Consider the following 20,361-nt stretch of genomic DNA (forward strand, 5'->3'; position numbering starts at 1 on the left):
TCATGGATCGATGCCGCGCCACTACAGTATGGTCCCGTCGACACACGATGGGCGTGGACACGCGAAACACGCTAAGCGCCCCAAAGAGTGTGACTCGCTTCGTGGGCGTGTTGGTTGAGTGAGACAAACTTTTGGAAGCATACGAAATGGGCGCACCAACAGCGTCCACACGCACTTGCTTCGAATTCCCCCAAAAGTTGGCTAGCACTTACATCTGTTTGAAATGCACAGGAAGGCGTAAAACTTTGAAGGTGGGCAGTGATGAAATAACACTCCTTGCTCTGGCACCCTACTCCGGAAATATGCATCACAGGAAACATATTTCACATGGTATTGCTGAGGGTAGCAACATATACAACCCACGTTCAGCATCTCCACATCCACATGCACACACGACGCCCAGCCAAACATTTCACGCCAACTTGCAAAGTTGTCAGACTTGAACCGCATCCTTGAGGGCTATGACTGCAATTTAGTTACACACCATGTAGCTCATGTTTCTCCATCCTGTAAACCCTGTAGTTTTTCCTCGTGCTGTGAGGCTGGTGTACAATGTCATTATTTTGTAGTATACATCATATTATTTACAACAAATTTATCAAATTAGATATCAAAATAAGAGTTACCTTTAAAAAATGCTATGGTAATATAGTCCTTTTGTAATCCTTTTTGTAAACAAAAAATACAATCCTTTTGCATTAGCTTGTGATAGCTACATAGTGTTTTGCATAAGTTTTTCATAATTGTTGCATACCATGTAACTTAGGTTTTTTGGGAAGGCGTTTTTGACGGGAGGCTGAACCATTTCCGAATTCAACTGCAGACAATTGTATAAAAATAAGACTGGAATTGGTAAACAATGTTTCAGACTGCAATCGTTGCTGTGTAAGCTTTGCAACCACTCAGAGTAGCATTTACTAATACATGATATTAGTGGAAACTAGTTCATTACCGATAAGTTCCGATACTGATAACAATAATGGTTGCAGTTGGCGGCACCTCACTCCAAGGACTGAACCAACTTTTGAATTGTCCCCCCCCCCCCCATGGTCTTCTTGTCCGACGTCATAGCCCAAGCATGGTGGCAAGAATGGCTTTATAATTTTATGGATTTTGATAACCTTATTCTCACTTTTGTAGAATTTTACTTTAGGACAACATCCAGCATCTACATGGACTCTGTTAGACCTGATGACTAGCATTTGACATTGAATCTGCCATTGAGCACAAACAAAGCTCAAATATATCTGATTATATCAAAGCATAGTTTTCTGTTACCCTAGAGAGGGTCAGGGCTCATAAAATATGCAGTTTCATTACAGCTCTGAACTCAAAAATTGATCCAATTGAAAAGCTAGGACCAAATCATAAAATCATAAAATCATCAGGCATGAAGGAAGCCCAAACCAGTCTTTCCAAGAATACCACTTATCAATCAGGCTGATCACAAATGACTCCCTCCTGGCATGAAGAATCTACAGAAAACCTCCAATGCATAATGCCACACTTTTGCATTCAAGCACTGAAAAATACATAGTGTAAGCAGGAAGCAAGAGCAGCTTTCTGACCAAGCGCATGCCACCATCGTTTCACAAGATGGCCCAAAACTATTCCAGAATGCCTTTTGGACAGGCATTTCTCCAATTATGAATATGACAAATAAAACCATAAGTCTCTTGACAAAACCAGGACTATTTTGTCATGCCAGTTTCCCTCACAACACCCAAGTAAGTTGTTACAAAATGACTTTCTGCACACTATTATGCATTTTTTAACAATTCGATAGCACAGGGTAAACTAGAGGTGAACAGTATCTGCTACAGATGGAGCACCACAAAATCACAATGTGGAGCCAGTTGCTCCCTGCCTGAAATTGCTCCATGAATCAAAAGTGTCACACCATAGCTACCAAATATGGCTATCCAAATATTATAAAAAGGCAGACTCGAAGTGAAAATGTAACATGCGGCACTGCTAGACACAGCCTGTCATACCCTCTGCTGTCATGTGGCCATCAGCATAGCTGCTGCTATCACAGACCATCCATCCCATCAACCATCTTAGTCAAGGGAAATAATGAATGCCCAAAGTAACTAGAACTTACCCTTACATGGGTGTATGTGAATTGGAAGCGAGGTGCTCCAATGAACTGAATTACTGGTATGGATTAACCACCCAAAGAAATACCCATATTACCCAGGTGTTACTGTTTTGGATTTTCCAAAGCAAACTGTCACTGCACTTAGGCCCATAGATGGACAACACTCCAAGGGGATGCACCAGCATCCTTACCAAGGCAGATGTTGATGTGAGCAGAACCCATTTTTCCATGTTAAGAAGCAAACAGCACAATGTGTTTTACAATTTGATGCAGATCAGATAGGGTATGTAGTTTCACAAATATTGAATCTAGCACTTTCCTAGGTTTCTGGGTTCCAAGGAATGATATTGGAATACACACCAAATCCCAAGGGATCCATGGGCACCCAGTGCACCCATCTCACAGCAGGCCTGACTACATGCATGGGTGTAACCATTTGGGGGCAGGGGTAAACATCTCCACAATTTTCCCAGTGTGTGACACTTCTCTCCCAGACTGTGGCCCCAAAATGCCTGTGCTTTATCCTTCCTCATGACAAAGTACCACTATCATACCTAATAGGATGTAACCCCGACATTTCAATTCATCACCTCAATCCTGATTTATTTACCACAACCCTCAAATATCAGAAACATATTGGATATCAATATTTACTCCTGCTACAGTATTTCTGGCAAGGAGCACAATGCCTGTTGTTTCCACTTATTCAAGCCCAGCCAATCTGCATCATGCCAGACAGAAACTGCATGTGGGCATCTCAGGCTTGATGAATAGGTATGTTGAATGCCAGGTTCCACAATAAAAACTGACTGGGTTCTACCAACATGTGTGTGCAGAAGACATAAGAGTACCAAAACCTGGTAGCATACATGCATATCTACATTCTGCACACCCAACTGGAAAACTTTTGGAATACTGCAGAATCATAGCAACACCCATAACTTTTATGTCAATGCACTTCTAACAAGCAACACTGCTGTTGCAGGCTGCATACACATGAAACCCATGGGGCCAAAAGATCTATTGACATTGGCCTGTGCTAGCCCACGATGAAGCATTTGCTGGACACTGCTCCTCGATGTTTGTCTGATGCAATCTTAAACCTTTCATGCATGTGCCCGTGCCAGCTCAACCTAGTACTGACCATCTCCACACTTCCAACCCGTCCAGTTCTCTGATGAGGTCATTCAGTGACACTGGAGGTCTAATTGATGATTGATAAGTAGGAGGGGAGTAAGCCATCTATTAACTGCTTCTTTCTGTATAACCCTGCTGGCTTAACAGAAATGTTCCACATATGAAGATAATAAATCAATCATCAGATGACAAAACAAGCCATCTTATGACTATTCATATACAATGAAGTAGAAAGTGATGCTCAAAGAAATTGTTCAAGAAAATGCTAAAATAATTTGTCTGGTAAATGTGCGCCACCACATGTCATCATTTGTATGATGGAATGTTTGGATGACACTGAGGTGCTGCCAAACTAGTTGTGCAAAACTGTCATTCTTGCAGTCACATGCAGTACTTGACATCACCAAGCACGTTCAAATGTCCTTTTATTTGTGCCAGTAGATGATGATGATATTTGGGGTTTTAGGGTGCATCAAATGCTGTAGGTCATGTAGCACCCATAACTATTAATTTAGCAGAGATGTCAATCAGAAAAGTGCATCAATCAGGTCATCCTATAAAGCCTTGATAATCAGCCCTAGCCTCATGAAGAAAAGATTATTGGGAAATCTATAGCGCAAAAAACTGGAGCATCTTACCAAACCCAAACTCCACGGCATTCGAAGAATCCCCTAAAAAGTCACATAGCGTACGACTCTGGACGTAGTGTCCGAAAAACTGCATTCTTGTTGTAGTAAGGTGGTGGCAAGCGACCAGTACCTGATGCATGGTCAGCGGATCAGAGCATCGACCGCAGTATGGTCCGTCGCCAGCCAATAGCAGGTGACAGTGCGTAGCATGTGTGACCTATGTGTAACCGGCAAAGGGCAACTTCTTCCACCCTATTGTTCCGAAAGCACGACTGCCACAGAGAGGTGCCATAGCAATTGTTACAAGTGGTTGAATATGCAGGTGTGACATATCACTGGCAATGAAACTTGTACAAAAAATTAAAACCCTTACCATGTCCCAATGGTGCATCAATTACACTACCCAGTGCTGTTCAGATGTTACCAGTCCCAAGGTTTCACTTGACTGTTTTCAAAATGCCCCCCCCCCCCTTCCCCCGGGTGGGACACTCCCTTTAATTCCAGCCTACTACGGCTAGCCAGAACACCACACATCAACATAACCCAGTGCTTGTAATGGCCTCTTCATAATCTGCTCTCAGCATGATATGATTCCCCATGCTGCTTCCAACATCATTTTTATATGGCATTGCACCATGAGTATCACTTCTCACCAGGGGAGCTACTTCCCTTGCTTTTTTGACATCACAAAAGAACAAAAAAGAGAAAGAAAGTCAAAGCCAAAGCCTCATATAGCCATCTCCGGGGAACTTCACCAACTTATACATAATTTGCTTACTTTTGTACCTGATATTTAGTCAACATACCACCAACACTCAACATGCCTGACCACATACATTTCATCTTTGTTTGTTTTAGTCATATTAGAACAGTCTGCCTCTGCCCCCTGTCTCCTCCCTCAAGAAGAGGACATCATTTATTCAATTTTGAATGTACTACTTAAATTTATTTTGATGGCAGCATGTGGCTGAAATATCAGAAGTTTATTAGATTATTTGAACTGATAGACAAATAATTTGAAGTATGTGTAGCATGATGGCCAATGTCATAGTGGAAATGCCCAATCAATGCCAGGTTTATGGACCTTTAAATTGGTAATGCATTTCCCAAACCTTACTGAACCAGCCTAGATATTGGGCAGTCCATACCTGACACAGCTGCTATGGGACCAGATATGGCAGTAAATCTAGAAATATCAGCTAACATACCTTTTATTTCCATGGAGCAGCATACTGACAACCTGTATGATTGTGCAAACATTTTGCGTACCTTGGACCAGGCCCAGATTTTCAGTGGATTATTTTGAAATCTGAAATAACACCCACTCAACATGCTAGATCACATGCACATCATCCTGTCACCCCAGTTACATTAGAACAGTTTCCTCTGCCCCCTGGCCCCTCCTTTCATAAAGTATGTATCATTGGATTAGCTCACCACAAAAGCTTTGCAGGTATAGGTAGACATAGGTAAGTGCCTTATGTTACTGAAGATTAATGTATACAAACCATCATCTTTCTGGCAATAAATACTGTAACTGATAATAAAACATGCAACCATTCAGTCTTACATCAAAACTGAAATCATTATGATAGCCAACATCTGAGCTCACCAGACACAACTGAGGATCCTCAGGCATCATTGCTGTAACATCAAAGCCTGCAATTTATCTGCACAAATGCCCAGATAATAAGAACAGGAAAAATAGTCAGAATCTTATCTAACCTAACTAAGCTAACCTAATCCCACCACTGTCATTCTGATAAACCTCCCCACCCAATCCCCTGCAACCAATTATGCCATCAGCATCCAATGTCATATTTCATGTCACATTTCCCCATAAGACATCATATTTAGCTCCCATGTTGACCAATCAATGAAAAGTACTCTTAAATTTGAACAGAAAGATCAACCACTGGTTGATCTATCAGGATGGCTTTGACATCAGGATGTTTGACATCAGGATGTCAAATGATAGTATTTCACCATCATTATGACTGATCAACATTTAACACATCTGCCCATGTTATCATAATCATGATATTTGCCAAATAAGATGTCTTTATCATCTTCTGATTTCATGATTACCTAAGATGTCTGATGTTTTAAAAGCAATAGCTAATGAATAATTTGAAATTATCATGAAAGATACCAATTTAGATCAAGACCACCATGCCTTTCAATCTGGTGCCTTCCATCGACCTTTATTTTGCAAATACACTAAATGAGGGCCCTTCCTCCAAACATCTACCTCCTGCAGACTATGAAATGATGCATATTACTAACATTTTATCAAAATGTATATCAGTGCCTAAAGGGTGATCAGGACATGTATCCACTGGTTTAAACCCTCATCCAGACCCCTCCATCAAAATCACATTGTCCCATGTTTACAAACCAGTTTGCACTGTATCACAATTACATCATTCTGCAACCGTGCCAGTCCCTACCCTCGAGCAAAAAATGTGGAGGACCAAATGCCACCAAAATGCAAGCTTACCATACACTGATACTTCATGTCCACACATACTATTCTCTATACACATAGATTGAGCCCCCAAAATTTGCATTCCTTTCAAGGCAAAAAATCCTTTAAGCCTATGTCTTTCTGTCAGCAATTATGCCTAACACAACAAAATTGCAATACATGAATAACGACGGCAAAAAACAACCGGAATTTCACCTAAACTAAGGCATATGGCAACCTGAAAACCACGCTAATGCATTTGTGGCGCACATAGTACTCACCTTTGAGGAACTGGAGAACAAAACCCCGAAACTCTTGGAGGTACGGATTGCTAATGCCGCTTCTTTTCTGGCCACTAGCGAACATTCACTGAATTGATCATGCGGCAGCCATACTCGTTTCCTGGATCCATTTTGCTGAGATGATTTTCCAGGAAAACGTGCCCTCGCCATTACGTTCCCACCGCCATCTTGTATAGACTCGCCATCCGCACAATGGTTTTAACGTTGGTTCAAAAAGACCGCTGGGTGCGCTAAAATATGGCCAAGATTAACCGGTCGTAAATGCTAAGCAACGTGTCTTCTAAGCGTAAAGATAAACATCAGCATGGAATTGCTCACAACCATCATTGCCCACATATGTCGACCGAAACTTGAATTATGATTATGGTGCTGTATTTGATCATCGAATGAATAACAGCTGAAAAAACTGTTTTCCTCTGCTAAAATATGGCGTTGCCAACTGGACAAACCTCACAACACTTAATCTTCGCACAAGATCTATACGTTTTCACACACCCACGCCCACTCCCACAAACGCGCACGCACGCACGCGCGCACGCACGCACGCGACACACGCGTACGTAAATATGTAGATATATACATGTATTAAGTATATTTGTGTGTGTGCACATATGCATATGTTTGCATGTATGCATGTATCATCCTGCCAGGTTATCACGACTGGTCACAATGCAAAGTGCTTTGACATCTTTATGGCAAGGCCTTTGCTGTATTTCAGTACAAAGCGGCGTCTTATTTAAACGTGCTAGCGCGTGAACCACACGAGTCAACTGACCAATCAGCGGCCTTAGATTTTGGCGCCTCATTCCCAATTGATGTTTCTGACCCAACGTTCAGTGGCCTTGGTGGCGGGCGATCAGTGGGGGTCCGTGAGTACTCCATGAGTGCAACGATTCTTTGCTGTTAGAGTGCGGAATCAATTCATGGCTGGGGTTTCAAGCGTGAACTTTTGATGCCTCCCATACACGGCATGGCACGTCATTCCAGCATCCTAGGCCCACAGCGCTGCTGACTAGATGTAGGTCCGCAAATTGGGGGTGGCGAGAAAGACACTAGCTGAAAATTGCCAACGATAACTGGACTGGACTCACTCCGTGGCCTCTGGCTACTTCTCTGCCTGTGCAATTTTTTTTGCACGTGCAGCGGCAGGTGACTAAACGGTTTCGTCCCGGAGACCGAGCTTAAAGCACGTGCAGTGCATCGGAGGTTCAAAGTGGTGCTCAGATGGCCACCTCAGTGATGTGGGGGCGTGTCCGTTAAAACAGGATGGTCGTTTACGTTGAATGTAGGAAGCAATTGGCTGTGGGGAACCACGGCCATCTACCCGTCCCCGGTGCCAACAATGACCTGCTTCGAATCGAGTCACCGTAGTTACAATCCTACCCAACACTTGGCGCAGCACGCCCGCCAATACTGGGATATTTCCAGTTATGCGCCTTTTCTGTTTGAGCTTAAAAGATAAGATTGCCACCGCCATTGTTTGATTTTTTAGTTGTTGCCATTTGTATTTGTGTTAAGATAAAAATGCGGAGAAGCACACGTCAGTTTTTTATCATTTGTTAGTCTTAAAGGTAATAAACAAACCCACGCAGAGAAACGCACAGAGCTGACGGAGAACAAAACGGATATCACAAGGCGCACCACGAGGCCATTAACCGCGATGCCAACCTGACACCAGCAACATTTAGTCCGGTACGCAATGGCAAGAAGGACCCAAGCCGACAGCCCCAACCCCATGAGCCAATCACTCCCTCGGCGTGGCCGGTGGCGCAACTGGTGTCGCCATCTTCAGTCGGTCAACTTCATGTCCTTGGCCACTGCATGCGCGGACACGTGCATCATGAACGGCTTGTTGCGCCGGTAGGTGTCAATGGCGGCGTCGCGCACCTCCTCCCAGGCATACAGGTCGCGGTAGAGGGGACGCACGAACTTCATCCGACCCTGCGAGGTGACCATCTCTAGGGCGGCCGGTACCTGCTCACGCCACCGGCCGGCCAGGCAGAGGCGCAGCCAGCGAAACCGGATCTCAGCGTTGCGGCGCGCGTTCATGCCATACAACTCCTCCATCTTCTGCAGCTTGGCTACCGAGAGCAGCTGCTCTTCCAGCAGCTGAGCCAGGAACTCGATGATCTGGCTGGAGGACATGGCGTCCAGGTCGGCGGCAGTCATCGGGCACGGCTCGCCTTCGGCCCATGCAGACCAGCTGCGGCACAGGCGGCTGCACGCGTCCGTCATCGACGTGTCGAAGGCGGGCTCGTGCGGCGGCATCCCCGGCGTGCTGAACCAGGCCTGCCAGTCCACCTTGGCAAACACGCCCGCCGCCGCCTTCTCGGCGAAGAACTCGGTCAGAAATGAGCGGAAATCCTCGCTGTCCAGCGTCTTGTACTTGAACTTGGCGATGTAGGCCTTGAGGAACGGCTCAAACTCGTCACGGCCGCCCACCAGCTGCTCCAGGTACCAGAGGAACGTGTGGCCCTTCTCGTACGGCACGGTCGAGAACGCGTCGTCCGGGTCAATGCCCTCCAGCCGCGGCACCAGGCACGTAAGCGGATCTTCGGCACCACGCGTGCGGATCGTGTCCTTCAGGCTCTTCCAGCCGCCCTGGGCCGACATATGGCGTGCCGGCTCGCCGAACAGCCGGCCCTGGATCTTGCGCTCCACGAACGTGGTAAAGCCCTCGTTCAGCCAGAAGTGCTCCCAGTTGCGGTTGGTGACCAGGTTGCCGGTCCAACTGTGTGTGATCTCGTGCGCCACCACGTCAGCCAGGGACCGGTCGCCGGCCAGCAACGTCGGCGTGACGAACGTCAGGCACGGATTCTCCATGCCGCCGAACGGGAAGCTGGGCGGCAGCACGAGCAAATCGTACATGCCCCACACGTACGGGCCGCAGATGGCCTCGGCTGTCTGCAGCATGCGCTCCGTGTCGGCAAACTCGTACTCCGCCTTGTCGACCACCTCCGGCTCGGACCAAACGGTGGAGCGCGGCCCGAGCGAGCGCGACTCCAGCTCGCCCACCGCCAGCGCTATCAGGTAGGCCGGCACCGGCACCGGCTGCCGGAAACGGAAAGTGGTCGCCTCGCCGGCCGCTTCCTGGCCCTCGCGCAGGCCTGACATGAGCGCCGTCAGGCCGGCCGGCGCCGTCACCTCGGCCGTGAAGGGAAACTTGACGGCCGGCGTATCCTGCAGCGGCACCATGGAGCGGCAGTGGATCGCCTGGCACTGGGAAAACACGTACGGATGGCGCCGGCCGGCCGTCTGCGCCGGCTCCAGCCAGGCCAGCGCCGTGCAGGCCGGCCGCGTGCTGTACTGTATGGCCAGCCGCGCCGCGCCGCCGCCGGCCGGCAGCTGCACCGTCAGAGGTCGGCCCAGTGCCGCGTGCACGGCGCCCTCGCTCCACTCGAGCGGGGCGCCTGCGTCCAGGTCGGTCACGGCCGACACGTCCAGGTCACGCGTGTCCAGCACGACATGCGTGGCGTCAGCCTGTCTCCGCTCGACCGTCAGCTCCGCCGACCCGACCAGCGCCTTGGCCGCGAAGTCCACGCGCAGCTTGAGGTTCAGCGCCGTGACCGCCGCCTTTTCCGGGCAGGAGAATGAGCTGGGGTCGCCCTGGGGCCATTCTTTACCAGCCGGCATGATCACGATCCACTAGTGCAGTCAAGCTAGTTCGTTGGTTGGATGGATGAGTGTGAATGTATGCCACACCTGCAATACACAGAATGAGGTATTATGAGTGTCCTACCAGATGCCAATGGCATAGTTTTGCCACATAATATGGGGGAGGGACCCAGTATGAACAAGCCTTTGCCAGTAGCAGAAAAAGGGTTTTCCAACACATTTCACTCTCCAACAATGATGTGGAAGCCGGAGATTCCCCGACAAAAAAGAAACTAGGTACACATCAGCTGCAGTTATTTACATTCAAGATCATACAATGACTAAGGCTGCAAAAGGGCTGGCACCAGCAGACATTAAGGAGGACTATGGACCAATAGAGTCTTGCAAACTGGCCCTCAGCACCAGTGCCAGGGACCAGGCACATTGTTCAAAGCAAGAAACCATGACCTCTTGTGCTTGATATGCATAAAAATGTGGGTTGAAACATGCACTTACATAAAATGCTGTATTTGATTTTATATGATTTGATCATGATTTTTATGGTTTTGATTATTTACTTATATTTGAGCAATACATGTACACTGTATTTGAGCCTGATCCTATCTGTTTCAAGACTGCAACCACTGCCAATGATATACAGCTTTGACCAGAACAGTACAAAATGATGCCCATCAGCATGTAAGTTTCTCATGCCTTCCAGCATGGGGAAGTAAATGGCATGTGATGAATAAACCCAATTTATTTAGCTTGTAAGCCCAGTTTCATTGCTACTGAAGAAGTAAGGCACAAAATTACAAAAGCCTGAATACATACAAACATGGCTTCTGTCTTGCTTACTGTCAAAATGTTAAGCACAAAACAAGCCTCTCTAAAACATTCAAAGAACTTATGGTCAGGTACACCTTTGGGACAATACATGTTACAACATGCCACAGCAACATTTCAGCTCCAGCAAGGTTCAGGGCAAGGTTGTATAAGGTTTAGCACAGATGTCACTGTAGGCAGTGCAGTGGATGTTTTTTTTTTGCAGACTGGTCTTTGGGTACAAGCCACTTGTCATCCACTATACTATGCTACAAATTAATGTGTGCCATGACAAACTTGCTGCTGCTTCCAACATGTGTCATAACAGCTTTTGGTGCAGTATCCTCCCATATCATTGCATAAAGAGCCAACATTTCAAAGAATTATGATGATGCTGATAAAATTGAGAAAGCTTTTGCAAAAATATTTTCAACAAAAAATAATAATTAAGCACAATTTAGCCTAACCAGTTCTGCAGACACAAGTGGAAGGTCTCATTGAGCTCATAATCATGATGGCATCCAGCACAATGGATTAAATTTTGAAAGGGTGGGTTCATGGTACCTTAAACAGACACACATAGCTCTTAAAAGCAATGATACAGATTCAAAGCATTTAAACAGTAATTTAGATTCAGGCTTTGTGAATAACTGCATAAAGAACAAAGATGTATATCTCAGATACTGGGATTGAAAACCTGGAACAATTTAAGGCATTCAGTCATAATAATTTTATGACCTAAACAAACTAGCAATGGTGCATACTGTACAATAGTGAGATCAGAAGATGCACCCTACATTTCTGCTTGTGGTCATGGCATGCATTAGTACCTGACACTGTAACATGAAGTTGAAACAATTAACAATTGAAATATTTAAGATATTAGACATCATAATCATACAAACAAGAATATGCCATGTATATCTTATTATCTTCCCCTCTGAATGATTATGATTATGACTGCAGAGGTTGGTCAAACACCAGTATGTCACACTGATGGCACTGACAGTACTAGGACATGGGTTGCATGGGATTGAGCTGGGAGGTTTGCCAGGTGACAATGGCATGGTAAGGTTAGGTTAGGTTAGGTTAGGTTAGGTTAGATTCTGGTCCTTTTCATACTTTCTTTAAAAGTCCATATTTTCAGGGTAATTGCATGTTGACTATGTCATAGCAATAGTGTCAACATGTTGAGTGTTGCATCTCTGGAGTGCTCACATGTTCACTATTGCAAATATTAAGGTTTGAGGATAAGGATGCAGATGTACCTGTCTGGTGATTATTTCCATTTGCTACATAACAGAAGGCAATTTATGTACAATGTTCTTTTGAAACATAAGTTACCTATGTCAACATACAGCATGCATGTCACTGACACCTTCATTTAGATATACGAACAATATTTAATTGTCCCCCCCCCCCCCACACGGCTCTTACTTGCCCTGCACCCCTCACGCTCCCTTCCCACCAAACTTGTCTACTAAGTTCCAGTTCATAATTTGGTTACTCTTATTGCAGAAAAACGGCACCTCAGTTTCAACACTGCCTCACTGATATATATTAAAAGCAAAATGTCGTGTGGTTTTCCCGTACCTCCGTCTCTAAACCATACGTATTTATGATGAGCCGGTTCTTGTGCGGGATTAGTGACGCAACCCAGCTTTCCGCTCTTGGCGAATAACGTAAGTTGACGCCACTAAATTGGCATTGTATTTCATGGCTGGAGATTTTTGCAATGCAAGTGGGTAAGTGTTGCGGACTGGGCTGTGGTGGCCTCGTTGAAAGGGTTCACAAGGAAGCTCATTATCTGTACAAGGATCTTGGTGCGAAAGCGCTTGAGCCCACGTATGTTTGGAGTTCTACTTTTCCTGATTCACAAATTATTTTGGCATGAGAAGATGTTTTAGGGTATGTGTGCTTGAAATTGCCCACCCTGTTATATTGCCTGCCCATCATATTATATTGTCTATTATCAAATTTCCTTGAATCATTAACTTTGTTGCCTGAAATTTCAAATGCACTGAAAGTGGTGGCAACTGTGTAAATGCTTGGAGCTTTCAGTTTCTCAGAATATCCTGCATTCAGCATGGCATATCACACACCACATCACATGGTACATGCATGTTGGGCTGCAAAAATCTAGCAAAAGTTCAAGTATTTAGACTGTGTCATGAAGAGTATAACTTCAAAAAAACCTTCCCTCAGCTAACATCAGTGACAGTGCTATGATGATTGGATCTGCCTCAGTTGCATGATAAGGAACCTATAAAAGAGGCCATAAGTTGCAACTTGCCAGCCTATGTCATAGAAGGAAGTCCAGCAAGCCCACATAAGTTTGGACATTTCTCTCTCAACCTTGCAAGCCTTATGCGTACATCATTATGAATGCTCCAAGGCATTTTGACACAAAGGTTCCCTTAGACTACTGGGCTGTCATTGAATGCCAAGAGCTGTACATCAGTGATGCTCAGCCATGTTCCAACTGCATAATTATCTTTGAACTCAGTGTGCTCCGCTTCATCCTCTGGCTTTCTGCACAGAACATTCTGGACCGCATGTCTGACCTGCATTTTATCCTCTCACTTATCCTGGGGGCCAGCATCATGCTCTACAGTTTGTCAGCTAAGACCTGAAGTGCCCATGTGAGCAGTAGTACCCCAGCACCCCTCCACTGGTCCATCAGACAGGCCCTGTGATGGGTAGCCAGGTGGTGGCCTTCAGCCATGGCCGGCCTCTGGCCTGGAGGAGACGTTGACAGGGTTCACGTGATAATGCATGTGCCTGTCTAGTTGGTCACGCAGTACTGACACCACAGAGCAGCTGGAGTCACAAGCTGCAGCCAGTTGCAGGCTAGGCACCACCAGAGGGGTTAAGCGTTACCATTATAGCACTGAGAATAAGGTTTATGTTGCCGCATGCCAATGAAGTGCCCGTCACAGATCCACGTGACGGATAACATCCGTCTTTTGGATTCTTTGGATTCTTCGGCCTCATATATTTTGCTTTGATTTTCAGCTTCTAAAATGCACCGCGTGGGCCGGAAGTGGAACCGATTGCTGTTCCTTCTGGGGCGCGCGGAACCGCAGGCAAGACTGGCCAGCACGAGCGCGGCGGAAATACGGCAAGCATTCCTCAGCTACTTTCAAGACAATGACCACAAATTCGTGCGCTCAAGTCCGGTGATTCCTCGTAAAGACAAAACTTTAGCGTTTGTGAACGCAGGCATGAATCAGGTAAGTGTATTGGAAGGAGATGACAGCTCTATTTTTGTGGCGGTCTATTTACAGCGTTGTTTAATGCCCCGTGATCGGTACAGGTAAATGCATGAGCGATGACCATCCTTCAATATGGGATTTAGCTTGTCGCAACAGAGGATTGATAAAATATTATTCCATGTCTATCTATGCATATTTGGTAATTTGAGGCTGGTCTCACGTGCTACTCCGTTTTTGCCGAAATAATTTAACAGTTGCTCTGTTACTTCGTTTTCGCTGAAATGATTTGACAGTTGTCCCTCCTCAGGCAGCGTGTTGTGCTCGCTGCCCATGTCCGCTCCCGGCCATCCTTCTTGGCATCCCTGGTGACCTGGTGACCTCATCTTGGCATCCCTGGTGACCTCACGCCTGTTCCAGTTCAAGCCGGTTTTCACCGGCGAGGATGCGGCGCCGTGCCGCCGAGCGGTCAACTCTCAGAAGTGCGTGCGCGTCGGTGGGAAGCACAACGACCTGTCCGACGTCGGCGTGGACGGCACGCACCACACCTTCTTCGAAATGCTGGGCAACTGGAGCTTCGGAGACTACTTCAAGGTGGGCTCTGAGTTGTGGGGGAGAAAAACACTTGCGCGAGATGGAAAGGTGAATGTTACGGCGAACGCTTCCTGATTGTTTAAGTTCGTTCATTTTTCTGCTGTTTTAAAGTTCATTGAACGTATTGCTCGTGCACGTGCCACTGAGGCCAAGTCGTCGTCGAGCACATTTTGTGGTGTAGATGTTGACTTTGTCACCGTTGTGGTCCGAATCACGGGGTAACTTTGCCGCAGTATGCGACTGGACATAACTGGACGGGGGGGGGGGAGGGGGGCATAGTGTGCTAGTGACGACGGGCTTTCTTTGTAAAAATATTGATTCACGGTGTGAGGAAATACGTCTTTGTGGGGAGTCGAACAAACAGCTTGTTTGTCACAAGTTGTTTGACACGTCACCATATCGTCATGGTACGGTGAACACAGCACCATGGCATGGTGCGGTGCTCACCGCACCATGCCGTCCTGTTCGAGACGGAGTTTCGAATCGAGCGTCAAACGTTTAAAGCTTTCAGACGTCAACTCGTCTTCTCTGATGTGTTCGTACGTGAGTCTATGGTTTGCATTTGCATTGCCAACTTTTCCTTATTTTCACCTTGCGGTAAGAAAAAGCGCGTAAATTCGAATTGTCAAAGCTGTGCTGTGTGAGAGTTTCCAGCAAACAAGCACACTGACGTTTCGTTACTCGTTTACGTTTACTTCACTCGTTTACGTTTACTCGTTATACCTTTCTCCTGACCCATGGCCTCACCCGGCCGCCGCTTACCAGCGAGAGGCCTGTCGCCTGGCGTGGAGACTCCTGACGGAGCGTTACGGCATCGGGGAGCACCGCCTGTACGTAACCTATTACGCCGGCGACCCGGGACAGAACCTGCCGGCTGACACCGAGACCAGAGACATCTGGCGGGATATCGGGTAAGCTGAATTTCACCCGGCGAATCGTCAGGCCCGATCGAGTGCGAATTGTGGGTTGCTATGTAAAGCTTTTCCTCTGGAGGTGGTCCTCAGTCACCACTCCCACTGCGCCGGATGTAAGCACGTTTCTGGTAGTGCCTGACTACCCCCTCGAGCAGGTGTTCAAGCTAGCACGTGACCCCCGCCTGGTGTCGCAGTGACCACGTGACCTGCGCTGTCCGGTGCCAGCGGCGTGACGTGATCCCATTCTCACGTGATCCACATCCCGCTCCTGGAGACACCATGTAGCTTCCGCTGCCTCGTGATGTGGCGCCGCGTGACTTGCCGTCGTACGTCGCCGCCGACACGTGACCCGGCCTCCAGAGTGCCGGCAGAGCGTGTGCTGCCGTTCCGCGCGGAGAACCTGTGGGAGATGGGCCCGGTCGGGCCGTTCGGCCCCTGCACGGAGATCCACTACGACCACCTGGGCCGCGCCGAGGCCGTGCCACACCGGGTCAACGCCGGCGGCGGCGACGTGGTTGAGCTGTGGAACCTGGTCTTCATGCAGTACCTGAGGTGAGGGGTATGGTGGGCCCCGGCGAAACGGGTCGGGCTTTGGCCCGGTCAAGAATCATCGATTTTGAAGGCTTTGAGTAGGTGAAAGTTAAAGGCGGTGTAGGGGACAGTGCTGGTGGGTGTAGAGTAAGATGACAATGGTGATATGCCGTAATTTGATGATGTAAATAATGCCGGCCGACGAAGCGCTGAACGATTTCGGGCATAACTTGTTGCAATTTGCCAGAGAAGTGAAAGATCACGCGAGAAATTTATTAAATCACCCATCAGTTGAAATACGTTAAACTACTGCAGAAAAGGCGGGACCAATAGAAAGATGAGGTTCCGTTTTGCAAACGGACCGTCACGTGACCCTGATGACGTCACCAGACACGCGGACGGCCCGGTGACGCCGCTGCCGGAGCGGCACGTCGACACCGGGATGGGCCTGGAGCGGCTGACGGCTGTCCTGCAGGGAACGGCGGACAACTACAGCACCGATCTCTTCACGCCGCTCTTCAGCACCATCTACCGGGTAACAACAGGACTTGACTTGTCAAGCGTTGTCTATGTCTGATTACCCTCTTTGTTGGTGGCGTTTGAAAACATTACGTCATGTACACCCACTAAAGAGCGTTACGAAGAGCAGCGTGCTGGCTAGTGATGTCAGGTGCAGGCATATGATGGCCGTGCAAATAAAGCTTTCTCGTGTTTTCAGAGTACGCCCAACCTCAAATCACAGGAGGTCATGACCTTCCCCGGTCTAAGCAGAGCTCCTGTATGTGCATATGCGCGTGCGTGCGTGCGTGTGCGTGTGCGTGTGCGTGTGCGTGTGCGTGTGCGTGTGTGTGTGTGTGTGTGTGTATGTGTGTGTATGTGTGTGCCCGCCGGCCGCCCTCATCACAGGCCGAGTGCTGGGTGCCCCATGAGGCGATAGCCTGCGCCTCTCCTCTCCTCTCCTCGCAGCGTTTTGCTCTGTCCTCTCGTCCCCGGCGGCCATCCGCCGTCAGCTGATAATGTCTCGCCCGGCCGCCAGGGGAGCCCTGCGCCGCAGTACGGCGGCCGCTACGGCCGTGATGACGTCACCGGACTGGACACGGCCTACCGCACGCTGGCGGACCACGCGCGTATGGTGACGGCGACAGTGGCCGACGGCGCGGTGCCCTCCGACAAGTGAGTGGCCCGTCCCGGGCAGCTGAATACGGGGTGCTGGCTGGCGTCGTCGCGGGGGGTCCGCCGGCTGGCGCGTCACTCGGCGGAGGAGACAGCGATAGCGGCGGCGTGAGGTGACCTCGCGTGGGTAAGGCGTTCAGTGGGAGTAGTGATGGTCCAGGCGAGAGAATGGGAGCTTTCTCCCAGCGCTCGTCCGCCGACCGGCTGATGCTGAAGTCCTGTCGTGCTCCAAAGCAGGCGTCTGAGCGGTGGTGGAGCACCACGGTGTGTTTACCAGTCTGCGCTGTTCAACACCTTTGTGCGGCGCAATACCTTGGCGCATTGGGGCGGCGACCTGAGCCTGACTGGCCGCGCTGCCGTGACCGAGTGATGCGGTGACCCGTGGGACGCCGACCTGGCTGCGCGCAGACCTCCGCGTCGCCGACCGTCACGTGCTCCTGCCGCAGTCAGAAGCTGCGGCGCGTGCTGCGGCGCGCCCTCCACCTGGCCGAGCACACCTTCTACGCGCCGTCGCTGCTGCCCCGGCTGGTGAACCAGGTGGCTGAGATGCTGGCGCCGGCCTTCCCCGAGATGCACCACCAGCTTCGCAACGTGCAGGTGAGGTGCTCGTCGAGGCGGCCTGCTCTCTGCGTGTGCCGCGGTTGCAGGCAAAGCCTTTCGCCCAGGCCTGGCCTCAAGCCCAGAAAAAATTGCCCAGGCACGGGTCAGGACGGTTTTCGTTTTACATGGGGTTTTGGTGCAGAGCGTGGCTGTCGTTCAGGCTAATGCACCCCTGGTAATGAGTGTCGTATGGCCAGTGCTGCGAGATCCGGCGTGCGTCTGTCCACGCTCTTCTGGGGCCCGGCCTCCCCCAGGGCGACGCACCTGACCGTGCACCCTGACCCGGCCCCCCTCTGAGGCCCTGCCACTGTCAGGCGGTGCCGGCAGGTGGTGCTGAGCTCGGAGCGCGAGGCCTGGCGGGCGTCGTCGGCGGTGGCGGCGGCCGAGCGGCGCCGCTGGTCGGCGGAGCTGCCAGAGCTGGGCCGGCTGAGCTGCGGAGGCGCCGAGTGTCCCGGCCTAGTGGAGGGGCTGCGCGAGCTGCGCCGGCTGCTGCCCGCCGCCGGCCGGCTGGACGGCGAGCTGGCGCTGCGGCTGCACGAGCGGCATGGCCTCTCGCAGGACGTGCTGGAGGAGGTGGGACGCGGGAAGGACCGCGCAGGCGGGGGGGGGGGGGGGGGGGGAGGGGGGTTATTGTTGGGACGGATCTGTTGGAAGGCATTGGTGTGATCGACGCGGCTCGATCGACGTGCTGTTGAAGCGGGCTAGCTGGCGTCGTCTTTCGCCTGGAAGCCATTGCTACGCTGTTTGACTTGTGTGAAGATTCCTGGCATTTAGGCCCTGCATGCTGGGAAAGCTGGTCGTCTGCTCTTGCTATGACAGCAGACAATAAGATTGCTTCTGTGAAGCAGATCACTAATCACCGTTCACTCTGCAGTGTGACGAATCGACTTACGGTGGGTTGCTGCTTGCCTTAAAGTTAAGTTAGGTAAAGATGATGCTTGTAACATCGCATTGTACGTGACTAGGCGGCGCGCTGCGCAGGTGGCGCTAGTGCGCGGCCTACAGTTCGACGCTGAGGACTTTGAGCAGCGTCTGGCGGACATCCAGAGCGACAGCCGACAGCAGGCACCGCCCAACCCCCACCTACCGGCCGCGCTGCTTCTGCACCAGCTCGGCCTGCCACCTACCGACGATAGCGCCAAGTACGAGTATACGCGCCTGCCGTCGGGTGAATACGAGTTCCCGCCACTGGAGGCGCGCGTGCTGGCCGTGCTGGCCAACGGCCAGCCGCTGCCGGAGGCGACCGCTGGCGCCGCCTGCACCGTCGTGCTCGACCGCACCTGCTTCTACCCGGAGGGTGGCGGCCAGGCAGGCGACCGGGGCGAGCTGGCCGGGCCCGACGGCCGGCTGCTTGTGGAGGACACGCAGCGCTGCCGCGGCTTCAGCCTGCACCGCGGCACGCTGGCGGCCGGCCGACTGCGGCCCGGCGACGCCGTCACCTGCTGCCTGGACGCTGGCTGGCGGCTGGCCTGCATGCGCCACCACACGGCCACGCACCTGCTGAACGCCGCGCTGCGCCGCGTGCTCGCCGCCACCGCGCAGACCTCGAGCGCCGTGGACGGCGATCACCTGCGCCTGGAGGTGGCCTCCTACCAGGGCGCCATCACGGCCGAGCAGGTGGGTCGTCGGACGACGGTCGGGTGGACGCCGGCGGAGGCTGTGGCAACGCCGATTAGCTTGTAGTATGCGTTCCGCCGAAAAAGTTGTGGAAGTCATGCGTGAACTGTTGCATGGTCATTGCATCGTCACATCATGTCACTTGTCACTCTGCTGACAGTACAAATTAACCACGTTTAGCGTCACGCATGTTTACTAACTAACCTGACGGAAAGCGATCCCGCAATCAGCAATCCCGTCACGTTTTATGGTCGCCCTTGTAATCAGCATAAGCAGTAAGTCTTCATTCGGGACGGGAAAAGACCCAAATTTCAGAAAAAAGTCAGCTGACCAACGTTCAATATTTGCTTAACCGTGCGCGTTCCGCCCTAGGCGACTGTGTCGTACGCTGGTGTGGTTCGCCGTACCCGTCGGCTATTGTACCCCGTCGTGCATGACCCCTGCCACGTCCGTCAGCGTTGTGTCTGTTCCCGCCAGGTGCGCGAGTGTGAACGGCTGGTGCACCAGTGGTCGGAGGCGGCGCTGCCCGTGGTCACCGGCTCGGCGCCGCTGGAGGCCGTGCTGCGGGACCCGGCGGCCACTCTGCTGGCCGGCGAGGTGTACCCGGACCCGGTGCGGCTGGTCCGCGTGCCGGACGTCTCGGCCGAGCCGTGTTGCGGCGCCCA

The 20,361-nt window shown here is 50.3% G+C and overlaps 2 protein-coding genes across 4 annotated transcripts; one reads left to right on the forward strand and one right to left on the reverse strand.

Annotated features, from left to right (window-relative positions):
* Positions 1–8,167: 8,167 nt before the first annotated feature.
* LOC119093648 (leukotriene A-4 hydrolase) lies at positions 8,168–12,730 on the reverse strand. 3 transcript variants are annotated; one of them, XM_037216635.1, is made up of 2 exons: positions 12,649–12,730; positions 8,168–10,338 (listed from the first exon to the last, which is right to left on the reverse strand). In XM_037216635.1, exon 2 carries the CDS (start codon positions 10,267–10,269, stop codon positions 8,425–8,427), a length of 1,845 nt encoding a protein of 614 aa, XP_037072530.1. In that variant the 5' UTR covers positions 10,270–10,338; positions 12,649–12,730; the 3' UTR covers positions 8,168–8,424. The 3 variants fall into 3 exon arrangements, with proteins under 3 accessions (XP_037072530.1, XP_037072532.1, XP_037072531.1); XM_037216637.1 differs by having other exon boundaries at positions 12,668–12,691; XM_037216636.1 differs by lacking the exon at positions 12,649–12,730 and adding an exon at positions 12,493–12,639.
* Positions 12,731–12,769: 39 nt separating this feature from the next.
* LOC119094241 (alanine--tRNA ligase, mitochondrial) lies at positions 12,770–20,344 on the forward strand (the record flags this gene model as incomplete). The annotated part of the gene is made up of 12 exons (XM_037217316.1): positions 12,770–12,800; positions 14,071–14,288; positions 14,688–14,861; positions 15,627–15,772; positions 16,136–16,327; positions 16,697–16,841; positions 17,343–17,479; positions 17,926–18,076; positions 18,407–18,463; positions 18,575–18,652; positions 19,061–19,696; positions 20,174–20,344. Coding segments are annotated over exons 1-12 (2,115 nt in total), but the record flags the coding sequence as incomplete, so codon positions are not given.
* Positions 20,345–20,361: the final 17 nt, after the last annotated feature.

This window comes from Pollicipes pollicipes, unplaced genomic scaffold (assembly GCF_011947565.3).
Source record: "Pollicipes pollicipes isolate AB1234 unplaced genomic scaffold, Ppol_2.1 Scaffold_4002;HRSCAF=4701_pilon_pilon_pilon, whole genome shotgun sequence".
Classification (NCBI taxonomy): domain Eukaryota; kingdom Metazoa; phylum Arthropoda; class Thecostraca; order Pollicipedomorpha; family Pollicipedidae; genus Pollicipes; species Pollicipes pollicipes.

Coding starts and splice junctions, on each gene's coding strand:
- LOC119093648 (XM_037216635.1), bottom strand. CDS start 10,269: ATGCCGGCTGGTAAAGAATGGCCCCAGGGCGACCCCAGCTCATTCTCC.